At 38.7% G+C, this 26615-nt stretch overlaps 1 protein-coding gene across 1 annotated transcript; it reads right to left on the bottom strand.

Annotated features, from left to right (window-relative positions):
* Nucleotides 1-3483: 3483 nt before the first annotated feature.
* Nucleotides 3484-24721, bottom strand: LOC118256865 (S-adenosylmethionine synthase-like). Its single transcript, XM_035564219.2, has 9 exons — nt 24649-24721; nt 19008-19085; nt 15166-15288; nt 14413-14525; nt 13581-13724; nt 12016-12234; nt 10300-10482; nt 7456-7589; nt 3484-4132 (listed from the first exon to the last, which is right to left on the bottom strand). The coding sequence occupies exons 1-9, from the start codon at nt 24719-24721 to the stop codon at nt 4030-4032; spliced, it is 1170 nt and encodes a 389-aa protein (XP_035420112.1). The 3' UTR covers nt 3484-4029.
* Between the last annotated feature and the right edge of the window lie 1894 nt (nt 24722-26615).

The raw sequence follows: 26615 nt of genomic DNA, 5'->3' as shown, positions 1-26615 counted from the left end.
GTCCCAGCGCCTGACTGCTCTTTCTGAGAAGAAATGTCTCCTCATTTCCAGCCTGAACCTCCCCTGGCGCAACCTGAGGCCGTTCCCTCTGGTCCTATCGCTAGTTACCTACGAGAAGAGGCCGACCCCCAGCTCCCCACACCTTCCTTTCAGGCAGTTGTAGAGAGCAATGAGGTCTCCCCTGAGCCTCCTCTTCTCCAGACTAAACAACCCCAGTTCCCTCAGCCGCTCCTCACAGACAGCTCATTACACCCTGTCCCATCGTTCACCTGCATGTTCCTCTTCAAAGACTCATTCATACCAGGCCACTGGGAAAGGAACGGGATTGTTATGAGGAACCACAGAACCAATCCTTCTGCATTTGAAGGTCTGCATTTGATGTTAGCAACTTTCTTATTCCCCAAAAGGGGAACAGTGTCAGAGGTGGAATACAAGGCAAATAAAATTCACACTTAGCTTAAACGAAGACAGGCTTCTGCCTTATCTTCAGTAACAGACTGGACGACCTGGGCTGGTGACTTTTTTTTTTTCTTCTTTTTTCTAGCTAGCTTTAATATAGGCCAGTTCCCTGTTGGTTTCACTACTAAGCCTCACATTTACCTCAGCAACAAAGAGATGGTCCAAAGTCCGGAAAAAACAGTTGAGGGTGACAAGACAGCAGAACTGTTTCTTTCAGCAGCACTACAGGCTTATGCCTGCTTGAAGTGCCTTTAGATGTTGCCTAAAAATCTTGGTTCTCTATCAGTGTGTACATATATTTTTAAAGTATAAAAGTGAGCAAATGAAATTCCATCAGTGAAAACTGACTTCATTTAAAATTTTAAAACTATGCTAGGAGAGAGATTTGATTTGACTGTTGCGAAAGGATCTTGGCACAAGGAGTGAATAATCCAAAATTTCAGTCAAAATATTGCACGCAGACAGGCACCAAATGTGAGATCTGATACTAAAATCCCCCAATTTGTACAATTCCTCTGGTTCCTTCAAATTGCTCAGATGGCACAGTAACAGATAACAGTGGGAGTCCATCCCAAGAAAGATTTCAGGAAAGTGCATGTTACACGTGAAGGAATTCTAAGAAAAAATGTAGGGTAAGAAGCAGGAATGCTATATTTGGAAAACGTCCGGATAGATCTAGAACTCCCATTACTACAGTTATGTTAGGAGAGGTTTGACATAAATGTTGTTTTCCTGGCCAAAATGTTGGAAAGAATACCGGGGTATTTTACTGACCTGTGTTTTTTAATATTTAGGACTATACTCGAGAGGTCAAGCAGACCACTAAGTAGGACAGGGTTTGAAATGTGTGCAGCTGCTTGAAAGCCTCTCCAGCGGTGGGGTTGAGCTTTTTTGTTTATTGCTGAGGAAAAAATGGTGTTAAAATGCTCCAGTTTTAACAGTATGCAGCAAAAGGAGTTTCATGTTCTTTGTTATTTATGCATAGTGGTTTTTTAAAGTTGCTAAAGGCATTAAGGCCTATCAATTTTTATGCTGGCATCATCAAAAGCAGAGGAAAACAAGGTTTTGCCATCTGTTAAAAATTTGCATCCCAGTTCTGACAAACACACTGGACTGCTGCAGGATGGTTGAGCTCCTGATGAAAATGCTGTGGTCTTCTCATTTTAACTCTCATTCAGACCTCTTCCTTCTGCAGCCTGGACCAGAATGAGCAAAGAGTCATTAGACCAAAAATCTTAGGTGGTGAAGGTAGTAAAGAAGGAATTTCCTTTCATACCACAAGGTCAAGGCAGTGGAGAGCTATAAACTGAGGTATTGTTAAATGACAAGTTCATTGTGTTTATTAGCATGTAGTAAAGATATGCACTTCAATTTCCATTCCAGTAATTGCTTTCAGCTCATTAGGAATTAAATGAATTGAAAAGTGATGAATTAACATTCCATTTTGCATTTCTCTGTAGCATTTGAGAGAAATACAGTTAACAAAATGGGATACATAATAATGTCCGCATGGCTCTAGATAAGGTTTGTTAGGTTCAGCACAGCTGAAAATCTATTTCAGAAGAAGGAAAGTGTCCCGTCTTAGAAGGAAGATTAATTACATCTCCAAGGTTTGTATTTTTTGGTGCAGCTGATCTTGTGATGTACTCTGAAAGCATGAGTCAAAGCTAATTCTGACACAAAGCAAATAGAACAGGTTTTGACCTTTCTTAATTTTAATGTCTTCATTTCGCCTGCAGAAACTCTTCATCTCTTCTGAGATCAGAAAGAAAGGCACTTTCATAGCCAAGCTGGCACTTCCGTTTCATTCATTTTCTTCTCTAATTGGCTTCTCTAGGTTTGAGTGAAACTATGTCCTTTTGAAAGATTTAGGTTTAATTCTGCCTCAAAGGACCTCATAAGGATCATTAACTTTCGGAATTGCACATCTAAATTAATTATTTGAAAAAAAAAAAAAAAAAGAAGAAGGAAAAAACACTTTTCCTAGAACAGCCACTAATGCCTCTACATGTTACAGTGTATGTCGTTACGGTGTTACAAATTATTTTACTATAACACATATTTTTCATTCTTGTAACTTTATTAGCTGAATATCTGTGCAGCCTGCTACTCTGGATGAAGTCACAAAATACAATGCATAAACTATTTTGGGCTTTTAATCCGATATGTGATTATAATTTCTTACATAGTTTATGAACCACTATATTTTGATGGATTTGTATAACATATTGTAGACACATATTTCAAAGAAAACCCTGTTCATTTGATATTAACACATTTATTAAAATATCAATTGCAATGCTTGGAAATAAAAATATTTTGATTGACTGCTGTACGTAGGTTACATTATAATTTACCTAAATTTTCAGCAATAATTTCAGTCTTGATGATTATGTCTGCTCTGGGCACCATTTTTCATTTTTGAGGCTACAGTTTAAATGATTCATTTCTAGAATGATATTAGGAAAACATTTGAAAAGATGTTAATTGATTTTGTGTAGCAACTGTTTTTTCTCTGATCTTGTATTAAGCACTACAAATTTAGCAGAGGTAGCCTTTTTCTGTTTGCTTGTTTTAAACAAGGCACACGTCTTCTACTGTTCTTGAGGAAAATTTCACATTGAGCAAAATAGCTACCCTATGAAAGTAAAATTAATTCAATAGTTATTAGAAGATTTGCTAAAAATGTGTAGACAGAAGCTCTGGAGGTTGGATGGATAGTGCTATCTCCTGTATGCAAGCCTTTTCATCTTTTCCAGTTCTTGAAAAAAAAAAAAAAAAAAAAAAGGCAGAATGATTTTGAATTCTCCCTCTCCATTTTGTGCTCTTAACCATAAGTCAAAGGACAATAATGTCCTCCAAGTGTTTTTTTATTTACAAAAAGCTTTTACATTTCAGAAGTGACTAAATGAAACTTAACTGAAACATTAAACAACCTTTTCCAGCTCATGCAGACATGGATATTTTCAGTTTGAAAAGGGATAACTATAAATAAGTAAAAGAATTACAACAAAGAAGTCCATCAGCTTTCACGGAGGTAAACCTACAAAACTATAATGTTAAAAGCAAACACATAACACCACCTCAGAGGTAGTGTTTTTAATAATTTGCTTTGACCAGAAAGACCATAACTAAAACTGTATTCATGGAGGTCACTGCCCAAAGAATTAAGACAATTTGCACTATTTCTTTCTTCTGTCACAGGGAGCTGTTGGAAGTTACCTCACCTCCTTCAGCACAAGGTTAACTGGGTAAGCAATACAGGTTTCTCTGGCAGGACAGTACTGACTTCAACAACTATCTGTGCAGTTTACATCTGATTGCAGCCAAAGGCCTAAATTGTTCACGTTACCAAAGACAGAGCTGAAAAGTATGTTAGACTGAGCTGCGTGCATTTAAAGAGTGAGGTCATGGTGAAAGTTAGAAATTAAATACAATTAATTTTTAGTACATCTGTTAGCTACACAATGTCATTTTAAAAAAAGAGTAGATACAGACTTTTCATGAACAGCTTGGAATTGTACCTGATTGTTAAACCACCTGTCTATTAAATGAAGCATTCTGAAAAGCTTAATACACAAGCTTTTTGGGTATTTCCCATGTAAATTCTTCTCTCCCAAAGTGCCCATAGCAAGCTGTTTTTTGATAGATTGGCCTCTTCAAATCCAGCTCCCTGAATGAAAAGAAGAAACACGACACTTTACTCCAATGTGTTTTGTGATTTAGACATGTCAGACAGACAATCAGTATTATCCCTAGAATAAAGATGAAAAAAATTAGGCATTGTTTCCTTGCCCAGTCAATAAGAAGTACATCAGGAAAGGTAGTGAGCTGATGGCTTCAATTCAAAGTGACTACAAACAGTCAGCTTTCTTAAAATTTAACAAAGATAAGGTAATACAGTTAAGCTTTATAAGCACTCCGATGCAGAAGCGTTGCTTTTGGAATAAAATTCAGGTATACCTGTGCAAGTATGAATGTATTTTGTGTACTGTGTATATTGTGAGTCTAATGCAGAATATTTTCCAGTGCTACTCTGCTAGATAGACAATGTTGATCTCAAAAAAAGCAGCCAAAGATGATCATCTGGTGGACTGAGTAACTGTGGAGGTTTAAAACTGCTTATGTAGATGCACAGAGTCACTAGAATGGGGCATAACAATGACTATGGCTAGATAAATAATGTAGATGCAAGTCATGATTCTTGGGTTTTAGTCTGCATCATGTAGCAGATTGCAGCTATGCTAAATGGTTAGTCAAAGGTGTCTACACAGATGTTTCTCTTTATTTCAGGCAAGGAATGACATTTTCTTCTATTTGTGCTTTCTTCATTTGTTATTATTATGTTTAATTATCTTTGAAAGCACGCTTAAAATAGATGATTCATATCTTAAGCTGCTAGAGAGAAAACTGGCTGAGAAATAGCAAAGTAAGTAAAGAAACACAAATACTAACAGAATTGTTAATCCATTTTAGATCGTGAAGATATTACACATTCTCACACTTAAGGGGTCATTTATGGATCTTATGATGAACAGCAGCTAACTCTTGCCTCAAATAATATTTTATGTAATACGATCACATGCTTCAAGAGCTACTACAGTCATTTGTACTTGATTGTAATAAAAAAACATCAAAATGTGAGTTCCAACTAGATGAAAAGTAAAACAGCATAAAATACTTTGGTGCTTATTTGGTTAGAATTGGTAGCTAGCATCATTTAAAGGACTTTAATGGTTGTGAGGTAAATTTATCGAGGAAGTATTCACTAAAAAATTATCTTGGTTTTGCCTGTTTTCTTCTCTTCTTACTGGCTTCGCCACTTCTAGGACTAAGACAATGTACTTTAAAAATGCAGTATTTTTTGTCTGTACCAAGTCAAGGAAAGTGGGAACCTCCACACAACCTATTGATGGCAATGAACTGCCATAATTACAAGGGAAGAGTTTTAATTCTATTTGTAAACAGATAACATGTAGAAAATATTACCTAGCAACTTAAGTTGCTATAATGCTTTGCATTAACTCAGAATACATATATTAAAAAACTAACAAACAAACAAAGAAAAACCTCAACTCTACTCTCAGTGTATATGTTCAGAAAACATTCTGAAAAGAACTGCAAAAGGTTGGCCTCACTGGAAAAATATTGATACCACCTGATAGTGAATTGGTATTGAGAAATGGCTCCCTTCTAAGGAAAAAAGAACCCTCACATTCATTCAGATGTTGGCGTTTTCCCCCTCATAGTCAAATACAATCAAGATTCCTCCAGAATACATAGACTAGAATGATATTAATAGCTCCAGATTGAAAAGAGAAGTGAATCATTAAAAGTGCTTTCCTCAAATAATGAGACATCAAACGCACATGTTAGCATTTCAGAACAGATGTTTTAAAACCAGTATTGCTAAAAGTGACAAAGACTCTATGGATGAAGTCAGACTCTTGCTGCTATCTATCTCAGACTTGAGCTCCCATGTCAAATTCTACAGATTTTAATAAGAAGTAAACTCACAGTGTGGCAGCTCCCTTAATAGAAAAAAGAGAGGGTGTCTCTCTCCATTAGTTGTATATTTCATGAAACTTGTAAGAAGTCCAGACTGCAAAGTTTGGTGAAAATCAGCTAGGAGATTCAAAACTTTTTCAGGTCTGAGAAAGTGAGACTCTATCGTTAGGTCTTAGGATGATGGACTACAGATTTGCAGTAACACCTACCTCCTAAAAGTTCACATCTTGAGTTATTCACAAAAAGGACAAAAAGAAGAAAAAAAATATTAGGGTCAAATTACTACTGTATGGTATGTAGGTGGGTCACCGCTGATAAGCACAGGAGCTGACTTTGCTTCTGACCTCCAGCCTTTTTTGCTCTGAGAGAAAATCATAATTCTCATGCTTCTTTAAATATAACGACTATGTCTGTCTAAAACACCTCCTTGCTCAGGTCCAGAAACGTTCCAGAAAGGTATATAACTGGGTTGGCTGCCGGAAGCAGCCCGAGTAGTTTTGGATTTTCTTGCTCTCAGTGACTGCGTTGTAGCCTCAATGACTCATACATTTCTGATCACAACTGACTTTTCACTTCAAGACATCTCATCTCATGGCAGGATTTTTCTTTTTTTTTTTTTCCCTGTTTTTTTAAACACAAGATACTTCAACCTCTTAACGAGGTTTAAGAGAGCATTTAAGAAACTTGTATTCCATTTAAATTAAGTTTAGTTGTCTTCAACATGCTACATGAGAAGGTACAGCTAGGGAGTGTCTCATTGTTCAGATTTTCTGATGCAGAACGGAGGTTACATTTTGCTCTTTTGAAGAAGCTAGTAACCTAAAAGCGCTGCTTTCTCTTTTGGGCTAATGGTCAACATCCCCAGAAAAGCAACAGCAAACACCGTTCTGCCACTACTGTGGTAAGGGAATGCACAGTTTCTGTGCATGAGTAAGAGCAAATTACAGCACATAACAACCCACTCATTTCAAAGGGACTGCTTGTAAAGTGAAGACACCAGAATCTTGCCGTCTTGTGGCAGCTGACTTACAAGTTGTTGCCACCTAAAGATCGAACGCGGGGAGACCATATTTAACCGAGTACTTCTTTCAGTAAGAGGCAATATTTCTGATGCTCTTCAGATAAATCTGGGATTGGGAGGCTTACACACTGCATCTAATGTTAAATTTTAATTCTACTTAACCAAGCTTGCTACCACCTGACTAATGAACTGCACTATAGCATGCTACCAGGGTTACTGGGAGATACGGCATTATATAATTCGGCCAAGTCTTACTTATTCAGAACATCTTGTGACAGGACTTATGAATCAGGCTTTGTATGCTCTACTGAGTGCATGGGTCAGGCAACAGCAGAAGTGACAGCAGCAATAGACATATGATGAAGGTGACTTCTGTGAGGTTAGCAGCCAGAAACATTAATATTGAACTGTTTTTAAAAAGCATTAGGGATAGGATTCCTTTCAGCAAATACTGATAGCACACAAACCTTATGATAGCTCCAAGGCGTAGATCAAAGTTTTTCTGTACAATCTCGAGCAGCTCTTCTTCAGATCTGTCTGAGGTTCCATAATGAAACACTGAGATCGCAAGAGGATGACTCAGACCAATAGCGTATGATAGCTGCGGGAGACACACACATAACTCAGATGCAGTTAAAGAGTCCTTCCTACATTTTGTTTAAGAGAAAGCAAAGATCAGTCTTATTTAACAAGGGAAGATCATATGTACTTTTTTCTGTATATAGAAAGCTAGAAAATATGTTTATGCTGTTTTTCTTTTATGCTAGGAAATCACCTATTTTCTTCATAAAATGTTCAGCTTGATCAAATATTAGACCTGGGTGACAAGCCTTAAAAGCAAAAGAGGTACCTTCTACGTGCTCAGATACTGTCGTTTTGCATCCTTCGCCATCAGTTAGACTCAAGGACTTCAAGCCCCTGAGACTTCAGGTTCTGAGATCTACAAATATTTTTTTTTGGGGGGGGGAGTATTTTTGTTTTTTTTCCCAGAGGCAAGTAAAAAAAAAAAAAAGTATGTAGGATGGGACTAAAAAAAAAAAAAAGCTTTAAATCTTCTTAAAGCACTTGTTTTACCAGAACAACTTTTTGCATGCGCTGTCTTCATCCAACACTTTCATGTACTTTTAAAAACACAATTATCAGAAACACACAAAGTAATCCAGGGAGTACTGCCTGCAATTTCATTATATTCAGCTCTATAGCATCTTTCTGATGTCCAAGAATCACATTAGTTTCTTTTCACCTTAGCACAGTACTGTCAAGTTCTCTTGAAATCTATTTGCTTTTGTCATTCAGTCCCTTTCCGAAACATAGTCCTCCTGTACCATAGGCTAACACATGCTTCTTTTTTTTTTTTTTTTTTAATCAGGATGCATTTATATGAAAATGTGTTTTGCTTGAATGTAACTAAGCAACACAAACCATTTCGTTGCAGTTCACAGGTGTTCCTCACTGTGTCTGGTTTCTACAGACTTCAGGAAGCAATAGTCCAATGGCCCATTTCTATCTTCGTACTTCTTAGTAACCCAGAATTGATTTTTGATAGAAACTACTCCAATAATGCAAATCTTCCCCTGAGATAATTTTGAGTTGTCTAACAGTCTAATGGCAAGTCATTGTAATGGTAAGCCTGTTTTTCATTAAAAAATAGGCTGATAATTCTGTATCATGCTAAATAAAAACTACATGGTATTTGTGATAAAATACAACTAATCAGCCTGCAGTTCCCTTCATTATGCATTTTGCCTTTTTAGTATTAAAAGCTAGTTAGTGTGGAAACAATGTCCGTAGCAAAGCCAGCTCAATCATAAGCCTCAGTGGAGGCTGGCAGGGTCTTACAATACAGCCACTGCTGCGATGAAAACACATTTATATTTCCACTTGATAGATTTTTCTATGTTAATCTTTAATCCAGCCTTCTACAACTTAAAAGGACCTTTGCTTTTCTGTTCTCATTGTCTTCTCTCTTCCTTTCTTCCCTTTATTGCTAATATCTGACATCTCCGTAGTTTGCTGTTCATGAAATTAATCTTGCCTTGTCTACTACGGTCAAGCTCAGGAACTTAAGGAGGGTCTCTCAGAGTTATGAAATAACAACATTCCCACCTAACTAATGAATTAAGACAATGATGTATGTGTTCAAAAATGCCACTACAAATATGCATACTAAGAAGTCAGAACTTTGTATTCTAACCCCTCAGAAAAAATAAAAAATAAATCAGTAATTTGCTGGACATTGCTATCTGTGCTTGCTGAATTCCCAATCTCCCCTTTCCTTGTCTTACTCAAGACTTCCAGTTCAATCAGATATCAAACACATACACATATAAAGCAAGGGGTCTTGTTCCTAATCGGTATGTCTGGGTATTAAATCATTGATTTTAAACAGATCCAGTGGACCTCTTCTCTGCTCCATGGAGAAGGTAAAGAACTCTAAACATACTTCTGCAACAAAGTATCAGTCACATCACAGCTATGTTTTAATGTAGTAATTTGTTATACCAGGTTAAAGCTACAGCTTAGCAGCTCCTTGGAATAAGCATGCAGGTATTACCAACTGCCTGGACAAACCTCAATTGTTTAGCATTTACTTTGGATTTGTACTTAATGGTGTAACTGTGTAAGTGTCAATAAAAAAATTTCTTCCATTTCTTAGACTTAATAGTCCCCAGAATTCATGCCTGAGTAAGGAACAGCATTTCTTCTGAGCACATAAGACTGATGAAAGTTTTTCTTGTATTAAACTCTTTAAAAAGTCTTATATAATTGAATTTTGCTTTTAGTCATACCTCACACAATAATAGTATATCAGGAACCCACATCAGAGAATTCACAGTAACTTTTGGGTAATTTCAAATACAGCTTGAAGTGGTTTAATCTACAAGCAATATGAGCATTTAGAAGAGAAGGTTGCACAGCCACATCTAGATACTGCTAACGTAACTGTCTGTAATGTGCAGTGCAACACAAGTTGAAGTGCTGGAAGTGCACGTGTGTGGAGAAGACCACTTGAGTCCCCTGAAATAAAAGCAGCAATGATGTAGTACCCAGAAGCAGGGGTAGCGACAGAGCTGGAGAAAGAATACTTCTAAGAACACTCCTTGTTTCAGGTACTTCCTGGCCTGTGTCTTTGGCTTCCCTCACAGGGCTCCTTAATACTTTCCCAAGAGGAACATCCTGGAGACCCATTTTAGTATGGGACATGCTCTTCTGAAGCTGGAGTGGGACTGTGATTGTGGCACGTATTCTGAGAGAAAAACTGAAGAGACAGAATTTCTGTTATGGTGTACTACTTTCACATTTGCCCTTACCTGGATTAATACTCTTTTGCAGAGACCAGCTTTTACCAGAGATTTTGCAACCCAGCGAGCTGCATACGCTGCAGAACGATCAACTTTGGAAGGGTCTTTTCCAGAGAAAGCGCCTCCGCCATGGGCTCCCCAGCCTCCGTAGGTATCAACAATGATCTTCCTGCCAGTCAGTCCAGCATCACTCTGCAGGACAAACAATTGAATATTCACGAGACACAACAGCTTATCCAATCCCATGCTAGGTTACTAGGTACAGCTTTATTTTGCATTTGCCACAGATACGACTCATTGTTCACAGTATCTACTTTCACATACATCTGTTTAATGAATGGTGTGTACATAACTGGAATTATTTTTTCAAGGATGTACTAAACCATCCTTGCTGCAATAACTTTAGAAAACTAATAAGAAAGTGACATAACTGAAAGTATCACAAAAAGTGTGCTCCCTTCAAATCAGCAATGTTGAAATACTCTCTCTGGATTGCTGACCAAGGACTTCACTCAACAACACTTGACAGAGGTGAAGAATTTAGAGAGACAAAAGGCCTTGCTGAACAACAGATCACATAAGACCTAAAAGGTTAACAAGCTTCACTTACATACACTTACTAAAGAGGAACCAGTAGCTTCACAGGGCTGCATCTCAGTGCTGTCTAGCACAAGAGCACTGAAATATTTTAGGTGACTTCATCCAACAGTTCACTGGCAGTACAAGTTCTGCTTTGTACTTCTTGCTTCTTTCCACCTGCCTACATCCCCTGTGATGGAAACTCACTATTGGCCTCCTTCCCACAACTTGATGAGATGATTTAACATGTTCAACCAGCAAAGAATTACTGCCTTTCTGTGAGATTAGCAGAGCTGTTGACTTCAAGCTGTTAAACAAATTCTAGAGTGTCAAGAAACTCCATCCTAAAACAGCATTAACTGTTTAATTGTATTAACTTAGTTAATACACTAACCTTAAATCTCCAAATAAGTAATATGGGAGTAAAGCTGATATTTATTCCTCAATGAAAGCAGTATCCCTACATCATCCCAGTATGATCATGAGCACACCTTTAACTTTAGTAATTTAATTCCTTACACAAAACTAAAAAGTTTTGTACAACAAACTTTTTACAATTTCATAGCAATGACCTGCTTATTTGTACTGGCACGTGGAAACTGGAACACAAGTCAAATTCTAATGAGTAGCAAGGGGTTTAGTACATTAAGGGTTCCATTAACTTTTGTGAAACTTCTGAATGATTTAAATGTAGATGCTTGCTTATTTATATGTAGAAACTCAATTATAGAAGATGTTTTATTATTATTATTATTATTATTATTATTGTTGTTGTTGTTATTATTATTATTATTATTATATTTTATTATATTTTATTTTTAGTGTGAAAGCAAAGAGATTCTTCCTGTCAGGCATTTTAGCATGTGACCTAAAGGATGACATTCAGTCATTTAAAATACCTTCTGGGAGCAAGACAAAGATCCAAGAATCTTTATATTTGGCTATCCAAGCAGGTACAGCTTAGTTTAGATGTGAGCTGTCCAGTACTAAAACCAGTAGAAGTGACTGAAGCTTCCTTAAAAATATATATACTTTATTATTTAAAGGTATAGCAATGCAAGACAACATTTAGAAACAAGTGGCAACGTCTGTTCAGGCTTTCTGAATCCAAGCCTGTTTAGCCTTTCTTCTTTCAGAGTACCATACCTTAGGACCACCTTCTACGAACTTTTCACTTGGAAGCAGATGATAAATTGTGTGCTCATCAAGATACTTCTCTGGAATGACTTCTTTAACAACTTTCTCCATTAGCTCCTTCTGTATGTGTTGTAGAGGTATGTCTGGGGCATGATGTACTGAAATCACAACTGTGTGTACTCGGATGGGTTCCACTGCTCCATTGCTGTCCTTGTATTCCATAGTGACCTGGAAAAAAAAGAAATCACTGAATACTCAAGGTCAGCAGCACCTCTACAGTACTCTTCTTCAGGTGAAACACCAGTTTGAAAATTAAAAAAAAAAAAAAACTCAAGGTTTTTTTCTAGAACAAAAAAAAAATAAATGAAGTAAAATAAATGAAGGGAAAGGGGATGAAAATTAATGAATTGTTGCTGATGTTTAGGATCACTGTGGGAAAAGATACAGAAAGTGTTGAAGTACCATCACCAAAAGAGTTAAGTAAAGGATATTACATGTATTTCCACAGAGATACAAAAAATCAGCTGGTATGATACAGAAGCCTACGATTTCTACTGACAGATGCTAAACTCATTCAGTTTGGCATGTTAACATAACTTCAAATAGTAAAGCCAAATTAATTTTTGGAGAACCCTGCTGAAATGAGTAACTGTAGTTTATGATATAGTGGGCTGTATCTTCTGCTACACACTGCATGACTTTTATATACATGCAAATATATGGTATTGCTTCATCCTTAATACAGGTTTTCTTGTAGACTAAGAAGACCTCTACTTTCCTGCTCTTCAAAAATGTTTGGATGCATACACCATGGCAGGCATATTCACGTGTTCTGTGCAGTGCTGACAAAAGGAATGGACACAACCCACGTTGCACTGTAACAGCTGCAGCAGTATAACTCAATGCAGTTCATTCCCACTAAAGCAACAACAATTAAGAATAAAACACTGTTCTGCCTTGGATAGGCATGTATAGATTTCCTTTCCTCCCCTGAAGATTTCACAGCCAGGAAGACAGACGACTTACTGCCTTTGAGACTGCCAAAGTACATCACTCTTACAGTGTGGCACAGTGACTCATCCACTCAGCTTTGCAACATGGCTGTTAGTGGCTCTGACCAATGATCAAATACAGCATATATAGGGTTTGACACAAGAGCAGGCCTGTTTTAGCTGAGAAACCATGGAACTATCCCAATACAGGATTCTGGAATACTGATATTTGTGCAGAAAACAAACAAACAAAAAAACAAACAACAACAACAGCAACTGCTTGATGACAGCAATTTGTTAATCTTAGTCTCCAGGGGAAAAGAAACAAAATACAAGTGTTACTTTGAAGAAAACTGCAAAGGCACTGACAGAACAGTTTAAACATCCCATGTGTGCTACACACAGATGTACCTTGTGAAATTCACCCCACCTTGGAATATAAAACAGACACCACCATTTTTGGGAAAACAAACAGACAACAACAACATGAATTCTGGTTTAGCAGCAGACAGGGTAAATGATTTCTGTTGTTACTCACCCTTAAAGTTTGTAAGCTCCTTTTTATGCTTCTACTTTACAAACCTGTGTTTTCCCATCTGGTCTAACCCAGGGCCATGTTCCATTCCGTTCCAGAGCCTTTATCCTTGCTGTAAGCTTGTGTGCGAGAAGGACTGTTAAGGGCATGCATTCCTCGGTTTCATCACTGGCATAACCAAACATCAAACCCTGCATTGAAAAACAGAGAACTGTATTGAAAAACAGGGGAAAAAAGCCACACATTTCCATGTTCTCTTTACATTTCTGCACCTGTCTTTACCACACAGTACTTTAAAACCACCCAAGCCTAGAAATAGACAGCAGTAACATGCAAAGTGAATACAACCAGTCTGAAATAACATTTATATATCTTCATGCACAAGAATCAGAGTTACACCAAGATCTGGTTCCCAAGAGTGACTTCAGCATCCATGAGAATCCACTGCAAAGGCTTAATAGACATAAAGCTCATAAAGATTGCTCGGTCCTCTCCCCATTCATGTCAATTAAAATAATGCTACGTATGACGCCTGAGAAGCAGAACGGGGCTACTCTTCGGACTTGAAAGACCAGCACTGCCACCTACTGATAGGAAGGTTAATTGTAGCTCTAACGAGTAAGGCCACTGGATACAAGAAAAGCCACTTTCGGTGAAGCTACTGATGGCTATGTTACTTTTCTCTCTCTCTCTCTCTTTTTCTTTTTTTTTTTTTTTTTTTTTTTTACATTTCTAGAGGCTAAGAGAGTACACAGTATTTAGCCATTAATTCTTACAGTTTAATTCGTACAGTGGCTTTTAAGGTTCTGGTCCAACACAAATCTAACTGCTTGTGCATATACCAAATTTGAGTAAGTGCCTGGAATGAAATTCCATTACCTGATCCCCTGCTCCAATGTCATCATCACTCTTGCCATGGGAGACGGCATGCTTGATCTCTTTACACTGTTGTTCTAAGGCCACTAAAACTGTGCAAGTCTTATAGTCCAATCCTAGTGAAGGGAGTTTTGGAAAGTTAGGTCATACATTATTCAAAGTTCAGGAACTGCTAGAGAAGCATTTGGGGAATATCTAGTTATCTTGGCTAAGACTTTAATAACTCTAAGCATTTAACTTTCCTAAACTGTCATGGTTTTGTATTGCTAACAGAAGCAGACAGTATCAACACATTTAAGTCTCAAGATCCGGGCAAGTAAGAGGTATTAGTTGAAAATTTAACTCTTTAAACTGATGGGTGAAGTGTAGCTGTACAAGCTGCCCCACAAAAACTTGTGATGTTGCTTATAATCCTTTTGTAGGTTTACTCATCCCAAGCACAAGGAGCACCAGTGTCAAGGCTTTTGCTGTACAAACCTGCAGATGTAACCATCTTCTGACGTTTGAGCAAACACTAGTTCTGCATCAAGGAGCAAGAGGTAGACGGCCCTTTCAATAATAAGTCTTTTATGAACATGCCACCTTAAAATAGCTTCCCCAGTACCAGCTGTGGCACTTAAAAAAGTGTATCAACCTCTGTGCAGTTTTCTCGTAGGTCTGGATACATATTTCATTTTATTTTCAAGAAGACCATAAAAACAAGACTTTGGCCACATGCAGAACAGATCCAATGAGTGCAAGAAGGATCTCACTCACCTTTGGAAGAGTCATCATACCCTATCCTCTTAAGGGTCTCTCTTACAATTTGTTGGTAATCTACTATAGCCCGGGATGTTATCTCTCCACAAAGCAAAATCATTCCAGTTTTTGCTACACACTCTGCAGGGAAAAAATATAAAAAATAAATTAATATATATATATATATACAGCTACTATAATTACGATTACACAAGAAGATTCTGAAGAAGATTCTATAAACAAATGATTACTTATAGAGGAAACTCAGAAATGTCTTAGCGTAAGCATAGGTCCATATGCAGTTACTCTTCTCTTTAGCTGATACTAACATTAAAATCAGTGCATGAGGGTTCCATCTAATGCAATTATCTTATCTTGATAGTGGCCAGCACCAAACATCTATTAGAGCAAGTCAAGTCTATAGCGCTGTGCTCCAAATGCTTTCCTGGTCTACACCAATTTCAGCTCAGGGACTTGCTGAAGCTAGAGGGACATCATTTATTAACAGATGGCATTGCCAGTCTGACAGATTTTTGTTACATTAATTCACACAGTTGCTCTTAGCAACCATGAAAACTTTTAGCATCTACAGCATCCTGGAGTGGGAAGCTCCACAACTACATTACAAATTCTGTGCAGAATCATTTCATATTGTTTCAAGCATCCATGCAGCCTTCAAATTTCATGCAATGTCTTCTACATGTTGTGTTAAACCATACTGCATTCAACCACAAAAAAATCACCACATCAATACAACCTACAACTGTATAGCTCTATTTCATAACCCATTCAATCCCCTGTTTTCTGAACTGAAGAGGTCTAGGCTATTCATTGAAAGACATCGCATGACAATGCCGTTACTATTTCCAGTGCTTTTTACAATCTTGCTATTGCCTTTCTGGGATGGATAAGAGGAACAGACTGCACACAGCATTCACAACAGGCATCCATGAATTTACATACTGGCTTAACTATGTTCTTGGTTCCACTGTCCATTAGCTTCAGCGCAATCCCTAACACTCAGCATGGGCTTTTACAGCTACTGAGAACTGACTCTTTCCACAGAAATGTGTCTGTGACAACCCCCATGTAATTGTACAACTTCTGTGTGCTTGCAATAAACCTAGCCTTTAATATTTGGGGTTAAGTGTGCTCTCTTTCCCTTTGCATAAGCCTATGCTGAATTTCACCCATCACTTTTACCATCCCGTCATCATCTAATCTGAATAATTTTGTTTTCAAGGGTAAGTATTACAGGCAAGAATATGCTATAAGATTGTAGAGGTATGGACTGCAGTATCACATAAAGACAATCAAGCTAGCTTTACTTGCCAGTTTAGCTTAGATAATCCACACAAGCTGTTGAAAACAGTGCAGAGCAACCTTTTTTTCTGTTTGCAAGAGGAATTAGTCTATACTGAACTACTGGGCTATATACCAACTCACATTATAACTCTGAATTACGCTGTGAACACAGCATGGTGGTCTCCAGTGAGAGTCCATAATAGTTCAGTAGCCCTAAACATATACAGTACATCAAACCCTGGCAGGGATACCACTACTGCACAAGGTATGCTGATAACATTAGTTTCACACTCAGCCCTGTGCTCCTGCCCTACTGACTTGCGATGTTCTTCCTGCCTGCCTCACTATAGCAGACCATCTCTGTGTGTGAGGCAGGTATCATACTGTGATTCCTGTACTGGCAGAAGAGACCTTATATTCCAGGCACAAAGAGGAGAAGAATGACTCTCAGCTTTTCCTGTGTGGTCCCTACCAGCAGGGAAAGCCTTTCCAGAAGGACACAAAGTTATGGAACTGGGGCCTGGAGAGATGGCAAAATAAGGCTCCAGTCATCACCAATAGTCCCTAGAAACATTCCCAGGCCCATAACAGCCACACAAAGCTTTGATGGTGATGCAAGACTTCATGGCACAAAGACAGTTTTTTCAGTATGAGGAGAAGAATGATTCATCTTGCTACCTATGACCACTTCCCATCCTGACTGAAATTTAATGCAACCAAAAGAAAACATGGCTCAGGAACTGCACTACAGCTGCAACACATAACTGAGACCTAGCAACACCCCCATTTGTTCTACTCAAGAGAAAGTTAACTTACAAGGTTTTGGGCTGTTCATGGGAAGATTGATTTCTTAAATGTTTAAGCCTTCCCAAATACTTTGAACTCCACTTTGAACTCCACTACTAGGTAGAAATTCCCACTTCATTTTCATACTGTCGTGGTTTATAGTTAGCTAATTTTTTCTCTTGACTCTGATTTGCTGAACACACTGGGAAGGATCTCTTATCCCCAAGAAAGCATTTGGCTGGCACTTAACCAAAGAGGAAGAATACTGGTTTTGCCTTCAGTTTTATGTTACTTGCACACAGTATTCTCTTGCATGACTTTACTGCTGTATCTTTTGTTGGCAGCACATAGACAGACCAGCTCCCTCTTCCTGCAATGAGGCAGTGCCAGTGTAATAATTAAGAACTTCATATGCAAAACTTGCTGAACATACAAGCCCAAGCAGCAAATAAAATTCAGAGAACTTCAGATACTTTTTTATATTGGTAGATAGAACCTAGTTTCAACATCTCCATAAATTAGGTTTCATAGTTACATAAAATGTGGTGTTACAGTGACTTAGTACTTGCATAATGCTTTGATTTTTTTTTTTCAGAAACTTTGAGGGTAGGCCTGAGCAATTAAACAGTTTCACCCAGAAACTGTTTTCTCTTCTCCAAGCTACTTCTACTTCTTTTTTTTTTTTAAAGCAAACTGTGCATCTGTTCAACCAACTTATCTTTTCCAGACTTATACATTAATGCTATACTCAAGTTTTCTGACTCTAGTCAGCAGTTTTAATATTTTTCTATCCCCTCCCCGCCTCCCAGCAGATCACAGGCATCAGGGATTTACCTATGTAATCATGTCACACTTCAGTCTTCTTTTTGATAAGACTAACTGATCTTGTTTCTCACATCCCTTGTGAAACATTTTTAGTCCTTGTCATTTTTGCAGCATTTCTCTGTTACCAGCTCCAGCTTTTCAGCAGCTTTAGAAGCATAACTGCCTGCAATACTGAAATACGTGCTTCACCAAGTCTAAAGTAAACACTAAACCCTCCCCCTACTTCTTCTCACTGCTCACATCTATGCCTCAAGGATCAAAAGAGATTTCTTAGACCAACTGTCACATTAGATCACACTATTCCCAAGATGCTGTTGTTCCATATATGGCCTCTATCACTTATTCTATGAAAAAAATGGCTTTGCTCTCAAAGCCCCTTAGAAACATTTCCATTCCGTGTTTATCCCAATCCTAAGAACAAAAAGTTCTTAGCCTGCAGTTTGATCAGAATCACATCCAAATGAACTGGTTCCATAAAGGCACAGTAAATATATATTTAGCACTCATGGATTTTAGTTTTATTAATACATTTTACTCACTATATCAGAAAATGTGTTCTGACATATACGTTTCCTCGGTTCTCTTTTCCTAATTTCCCCAGATTGCTCATTATCATTAGCCCTGACAACTACACTTTTCCCTGATACCAATGGAGTATTCTCCATACCAATAGCATTCTCCTGACTTATTTTCTACATTTCACCATCTTTAATTTATACTGAAATGCTGTGTATTTCCTTTTTTTTTTCTGTTCATGTTCTGCATTCTTTTTCCTGTCTTCCCTTCTCCTCTAAGTCAGCACACAAGAACTGGCCTCTTGACTGACTATTGAAGTATTGACTGCCAGCCAACTACTGCAAGAATTTTGGATCACAGGATGTTTTATCAACAGAGATTACTTGTTGTGCTTCATTAATCTGTTTTTCTATCTGCATTGAACTTACCACAGGCAACCTTGGCATCTGGATCAATACTGAGATGAGCATCTAGAACAGCATCACTTATCTGATCACACATCTTATCTAAAAGAAAAGAATAAGAAACACATAACATTTCTTTTTGTGATAAAAACTGAAAAGTGATTTCTTAGTAAAATTTCATTTCCAGTGGCCAAGAGACCTCTGTTTATAGAACATCTGCCAAGAGGCCATTTTAACAACTTAAATTCTGAACATGTCTTAGCCTGTGTTTACAACGCTCCTTGAGTCAATTCTAACCAACATATTACTATCATCATATGCAAGGACCAGCAGCCTACCGGGTCAGGGACAAAGAGAAAGGCCTGCAAAGGCATCCTGAAATATTAATTTTAGAAGAAGAGATGTAAGATATATGTTCTGATGATGTATTTAAGACAAACTCTTTTAGTAGGGCGTTTGCATTCCTACCCTCTTTATTGTACTTTCTGTGTGAAGTACCCATTTTGATCTTCATCTTATAACTGCCAGAGATTTGCTCTTAAACTGGTGTTTATCCCACTGGTAGTTTATCACTGCCTCCAGTGGGGATCTCATGTGTCAACTTTTTTGCGTGGGAAGAGGCATTGTTCTCCCTACAAACAGGTGTGTCAGCCTGTAGTCCACTCCTGCCATTATCCACTCTTATCCAACTCATTTGAGTTTAGAAAAGAATCTGCAAACACTGTCTCAGGGTCTTGGTCCTTTTATATATATATATATATATATAAATAAAATAAGGACAAAAGCACTGGAGAAAAAAAAAAAACTATTCTGCCTATAGCACCTACTATTTATTTTACTAGTAGGACCTGATAATTTTCTTTTCGCTGTGTCAATTGCTCTGTTAAAGTTAGTGAGCAAATTAGAGGACAAATTGAGATTCTTTGTCTCATCTTGGTAACTGAAGCAGGTAAAAGCAATCCATATTACTTTTTCAAAAGTACAGCTTTGAAATGTTGAATATATGCAGAATCAACCTGAGGAATATGCATTAATCTTAGAATCATAGAATCATTCAGGTTGGAAAAGACCTCCAAGATCATCTGGTCCAAGCATCACCCTATTCCAGTGTCACCCACTAAACCATGTCCCTAAGCACCACGTCCAACCTTTCCTTGAACACCCCCAGGGACGGTGACGCCACCACCTCCCTGGGCAACCCATTCCAATACCTGACTGCTCTTTCTGAGAAGAAATGTCTCCTCATTTCCAACCTGAACCTCCCCTGGCACAACTTGAGGCCATTCCCTCTAGTCCTCTCACTAGTTACCTGTGAGAAGAGGCTGACCCCCAGCTTCCCACACCTTCCTTTCAGGTAGCTGTAGAGAGCAATGAGGTCTCCCCTGAGCCTCCTCTTCTCCAGACTAAACACCCCCAGTTCCCTCAGCCGCTCCTCACAGGACTTGTGCTCCAGGCCCTTCACCAGCTCTGTAGCCCTGCTCTGGACACGCTCCAGGGCCTCAATGTCTTTCTTGCAGTGAGGGGCGCAAAGCTGAACACAGTACTCGAGGTGCGGCCTCACCAGAGCAGAATACAAAGGGATGATCACCTCCCTGGTCCTGCTGGCTACACTATTCCTGATACAAGCCAGGATGCTGTTGGCCTTCTTGGCCACCTGGCCACACTGCTGCCTCATGTTCAGGTGAGCATCAATCAGCACCCCCAGATCCTTTTCCTCTGCACAGCTTTCCAGCCACTCTGCCCCAAGCCTGTAGCGCTGCATGGGGTTGTTGTGATCAAAGTGGAGGACCCAGCTCTTAACCATGTTGAACCTCATCCCATTGGCTTCTGCCATCAATCCATCCTGTCCAGGTCCCTCTGCAGGACCTTCCTACCCTCCAGCAGATCAACACTTCCCCCCCAACTTGGGGTCATCTGCAGACTTACTGAGGGAGCACTCAATTCCCTCATCCAAATCATCAATAAAGGTGTTAAAGAGGATGGGCCCCAGCACCGACCCCTGGTAACACCACTCGTAACCAGTCACCAGCTGGATTTCACTCCATTCACCACTACTCTCTGGGTCCAGCCATCCTACCAGTTTTTAACCCAGCAGAGAGTGTACCCACCATCATTACTACAAAAAATATCCTAAATACATTCAGCCATACAACTACACAGCTGGATCTACAGCATTGAATGAATCAGTAAACCAGGTGCCTTTATTGTTTGCAAGTTTACATAATTATCTATGTAATTATCTATGTTATTGTTGCTCTCTTTTGGGAATATCGTTACACATGCAGGTAAACTAGAGAGCCCAAAGATGAAGTTAATGAAGGAGGAGTGTAACTGAATGTTCACCTTAAACTATTTATTTACTTTTAATCTTCTTTGAAAGAAAACACATAAGAATGAAATTATAAAATAAGAGTTATTCTATATCCCAAAATATCTGTAATTCAATGCAAAGTTTAAGGCTTAAAGTGAAGTTAATATGAGAACTGCAGAGTAGTATAGAATGATGGAAGGGAGCATCACCAGGAATGATGAAGGGTTCATTCAGAAGGGACCTTTAAAGATCACTTCAGAGCTAACCAAAAGTTAATGCATATAATTAAGGACATTATCTTCTTGAACACCGACAAGCATGGGGCTCCAATCACCTTCCTAGGAAGCCTTTTCCAGTGTTTGCCCACCCTCACGGTACAGAATTTCTTCCTAATGCCCAGTCTGAACTTCCCTGGCACAGCTCCGTGCCATTCCCTCCTGTCCTGATACAGGTGACCAGGGAGCAGAGACCAGCACCTGCCTCTGCGCTTCCCCTCCTCAGGGAGTCACAGAGAGCCATGGGGTCGCCCCTTGTCCTCCTCTTCTCCAGACTGGACAGCTCAAGTGTCCTCATAGGACATTCATGAGTAAGAAACCACATTTAAACTATTCAGAAACCTGACATTTCACAAAGACCTGTTAAAGGAAGCCATTAACACAATTAATCACTACAGTTTATGCACATCAGGACAATTACTTTTCATTTGGGAATTTAAAATTTGGATTTCACAGGCCAGAGCTGGTAACACCCACTGAGCCAGAGTTTAGCCAAAAGTTTGGCCAAATTGACAAAAACTGGCCAAATGGCCAAGAAGCCCACATGAAGGCGTCTCCCACCAGCTGCAGGCCCTGCAGGCCGCACCACCATGGCACTGTAGGCTGACTTGCGCCCAGGATGTTTCAGCCCTGCTCCTGCCCCCATGTGCCCAATCCCCTGTCCAGCAGAAGCTCTGGTGGTGACACCTCCTCTGGCCACCCCCATCTCAAGGGTTTCCCTTACTCCTCACAGAAGGTTTGTGTTTGTTGACAGAACAGGCTGCACATTCAATTTCCATGACTGTGCTAACAGCTAGTCCTAGTGGCCCATTGGTTTTAAACTTACAATTTAGGTCATTTAAATTACATGAGAGACAACTTTAATACCTGTCAATCTGCCAAATAACAAATACATACTTTTCACTTTTTCTCTGAAAAGAGACTTAGAGTGTGTTCAGCTTTCCCGCAGATATGCAAAAATGCTATTTCAATTCTCTTAACAAAATGGTACAAGTTCCTGCATATTTTAAAAGAAAGGAAATGTGAAACATGCTAGCCTGTAACTTTGAACAAATGAACCTTTGTGCCACCAATACCACCTCAAATACAAATTAAAACCAGGCTAAAAGCAAAGAACAGTTCCTAGCCTGTACTGGGCATTCCAGACACAGGACCTTCCGCTTGTCCTTGTTAAACTCCATGCAGTTCTTCCTTGCCGACTCTTCCATCCTGTCCAGATCCCTGTAAGATGGATCTCCCATGCAACGTGTCCACCTCACCACCCAGTTTAGTGTTAGCAGCAAACTTGGTAAGGGTGCGTTCAATCTCATTGTCCAGATTATTTGTGAAGATATTGAACAGCATGAGGCCTATAATCGACCCCTGGCAGACCCTACTTGTGAAGGGTTGCCAGCCTGCATGAAAGACATCAATAACCACCCTCTGAGTGTGGTCTGTTAGCCAATTTCCATCTCTCAGATCACATGTCCCATCTATATCTTGCCAGTTTGTCTAGGATGAGACTCCAGGAAACGGTGTTGTGCTGGATTCTCCCAGTCACCTATTTCATTTGGCTTGTAATCGTTTCTAAATGGACTTGTTCCGTTACCTTCTCAGGGTTTGAAGTAAGACTAATGGCCCTGTAGTTTCCTGGATCCTCTGTGGGGCCCCTTTTGTAGATGGGTGTGACATTTGCCCTCTTACCTTACTGAAATTTCTTGCTAGAATGTTTACTTACAGGATCAGAAACTTGGTCGGTTATGTATGTTATATTGTACCATCGCTGATTAAAAACTGACCACAGTTTGATGACACAAGGACATAAGATGAGAGACAGAAACATCATGTGGTCAGAACTTCAGACCCAGAAATTATATTTAAAATCCAGTGTAAAATCAGTAATGCCAAATTCCAAAGTTTATTAGGTGGCAAATATGCCAACTGCCCTGAGTGAAACTGAGCCCTGAAAGTTGCAAAATGAGTTCATGCCACAGAATCTGGTGCTCAAGCAGAAACGGCATAACCTGGAACAACTGATAAGTTTTATTGCCTTCAGCTATTTGCCCCATTACAACATACAGCATAGAGGTTTAAAGCAAACAAGTGTTTTGCAGTGGTTCTAGATGTGATACACTACATGCTGCAGTGGTTTTGCAGCTCTTGGGCTATTCACTAGGGGCTGGGCAGACAGATGTGACACTATAACTGGTCTCACACTATGCCATTCCCACATAGCAAACTGCAGTCCTGAGAACATAGATACACAACAAAAACTCAGCTGCAAATGTTTAGTGTTTGACATCACCCTTATTTTCTTACTATTAGGCTTTTTGTCTTTTATTTTAATATGAAAAGAAGTAATGTTAGTTTTAGCTTTAACATTAAAATGATCCATTTGAAGGTTAAAATAAAAGGAACTGTTGCTACCTTTACTGCAAATTTAAATCACTAGTATTTATGTTGAAGGTCCAAACTTCCTCCACTCCATCAGCTAACATAGCTTCTAGATGCGCATTTGTCTAGACAAAGCTGTGTGGAAAATAACTGATTTTAATGAACCACAATTAGAGCTGAAGCATTGTCTTTCAGTCCCAGACCCTGGAAAATAAACTAGTTTTGTACCGCCTACAGCATATGTAAACTTGCATTAAGGAGAGCAACGTGGCAAAACAGCTATATTTAGTATCTGGAATGCAGCTCTCTAGAAAATCAAAGCTCAATATTCCAAATGTTTCAGAAATTGAGATAAATGATCACCTATGTAAATAAATAAATAAATAAATATTTTTTTCACTGCAGAATTACAAAAGCAATCAATGCACAGTATATGTGGAAACTCTGTCTACTTGTAGAAGATGTCTCCAAACTTCTTCCTCTCAAGCAGAAGTTTAAAGCCCTCTATGCCAGACTATGTCGCACACTAAACAAATAAAACAAATTCTTGCCAAGCAAGCAAAAACACTAATCTGAAATCTATTCAAAGTAATTAATTGGTTCTTCTTTTTCTCCATGAGGGAAGATATTATTGAACTCCCATCAAATAGCATTCTTCAGTGCAGGTTTTAATAAAAGCAAAGCTTCAGTCAGTATTTTGACTTACCAGAATGTCCTTCAGCAACAGATTCTGAGGTAAAAAGAAATCGTTTTTCTTTTTTTGAGGTATGACTTGACATGTCTTAGTATTTTTAGCAAGTCTGCAAATAAGAAAGACCCAAAGCAACTACGGAACAAGCACAGACAGAACGTGAGGTGGAAAGGTTAACGTATCTATGCAAACAGCCAACGTAATTGCTTCCGCATGTTTGTTCCTCAGAAGATTAAGGCTGATCTTTGTGGATTTTAAAAAGCATTGCTACAGAAAATTCTTTCATAAGACTTTTGTGTTTGATTAACCTTGGTCCTGTTAAACTCTGCAGAAGCGTTATCATTAAGTTAAATGTGAAGATAGTTAAGCCAGAGTTTAATACTTTTGCACAATTCCCCAAGCCTCCATTCTTACTTTCTTCTAAGTGCTAAGTAAAAAGCACTTCAAGATTAAAAAGCACAGAGATTTTACCTGAATTTGTAGGGGCAAATGAAGTTTTATCTTAGACACAATATCCATACCTTGTACTTAGCTTCGGTAATGAACTGTGCAGAAATGTATCTCTTTTTATATGAGAAGATATGCTTACAACGGCTCCAGGTGATAAGCTGTGGTCTTCTTCTCAAATACTGCTTTTTTTCACTTGCTCAGTGAAGAGCTACATATATATAGCAACCAACAGCATGGTCTGTAGAGACAGTAGTAAAGGCAGTGGGTTCATTATAAATTACCTTGAATTCTGAGACTAAAGGCTTTGCCCTTGCTCAAAAAATAGTAAACTTGTGTATGGTCAGGCTTTCTCAGCTCATTTTACAGAATCCTTTTCTCCCACTGTTTGTCTTGATGAAGAGATACACTAGGGAACAGCTGGATTCAAGATATCTAAACAAAGCAAACAAGCTCTGCCCCTTTGGAAGCACTGTTTTATTTTAGCATTTTTTTGGAATGCATTGCAATTGCACACTGGAACACTGAAGTACAACACAGTGTCACAAAGCTACTTAGGAAACAGCAGGTGTGTCTGGTCTTAAAAACCCCTGTTCCCACTGCAGCTCTCTACTGCTGCAATACATCATGTTCAGCTCAGCTTCACTAAATCGGTAGCCATTTCCAAAAGTCTTGCTCCATGACCTAAGCATGTTATACAGCAACAAGAGGGGTACTGAGATGCAGGTGGAGAGCTACAATTGAATGCCTTATTGGCCATCATGAACAAAAGACATCACTCACTAGGCCACCAACAAATGTCTTGTAAGGGGTGTCAGTTCATTCTGCAAAGGCTTCACTGGTAAGCAGTGTGTCTTTCACTTCAGGACACATCTTCCCATTTATGTGATATATGTGGTAATAAAAGCAGTAATGAATATAAAACATTAGACAAATGAGCCAAAAACAACCACATGCTTTTCCCCACATACTTTACCTCATTGTAAGCTTGTTTCCACTGCATCTGTGTATTTTATGTTGCTATATATTTACATCCTGAAAGTGTGTACTAATTTTCCAGAAATAACTGTCGTTATTTAGTGATTATGTAGTGAAAACCACCACTCTGCTTGAGGCAGAGTGATACATGAAGAGGAGGAAGCAAAAGACCACCTGCACCCATTTAGGTTTTGCCTTTTTTTTCATTATTAATCCTAAGGGCAAAAGTTTCCAGCACATAACACTAAAGAGCACCTGTTCTCAGAAAGACGATTGCTCATGTGTGTGTGAAGGAGAACAATAAAGACTTTACACCACAGTTAATGTTTATCAGAAACGCCCTTTGAAGTCCATTAACTCACTTATTTTATTTTGTTGCCTCTCTTTATTTTCAAAAAGTTCATTATAATACCATACAAAAATAAACTAGTCACAGAGATATATGTTCTTGGAAGGATATCACTTCTGTGCAATACTCTGAGCTCAAGTTGTATGTTCTGCAAAACACTTCGTACAAAGCACCTAAAAATGTTCACATGAACAATTTCAGTCTCATC

The sequence above is a fragment of the Cygnus atratus genome, chromosome Z, assembly GCF_013377495.2.
Source record: "Cygnus atratus isolate AKBS03 ecotype Queensland, Australia chromosome Z, CAtr_DNAZoo_HiC_assembly, whole genome shotgun sequence".
Taxonomy (NCBI): domain Eukaryota; kingdom Metazoa; phylum Chordata; class Aves; order Anseriformes; family Anatidae; genus Cygnus; species Cygnus atratus.
This window is presented reverse-complemented; position numbering and strand designations above follow the sequence as displayed.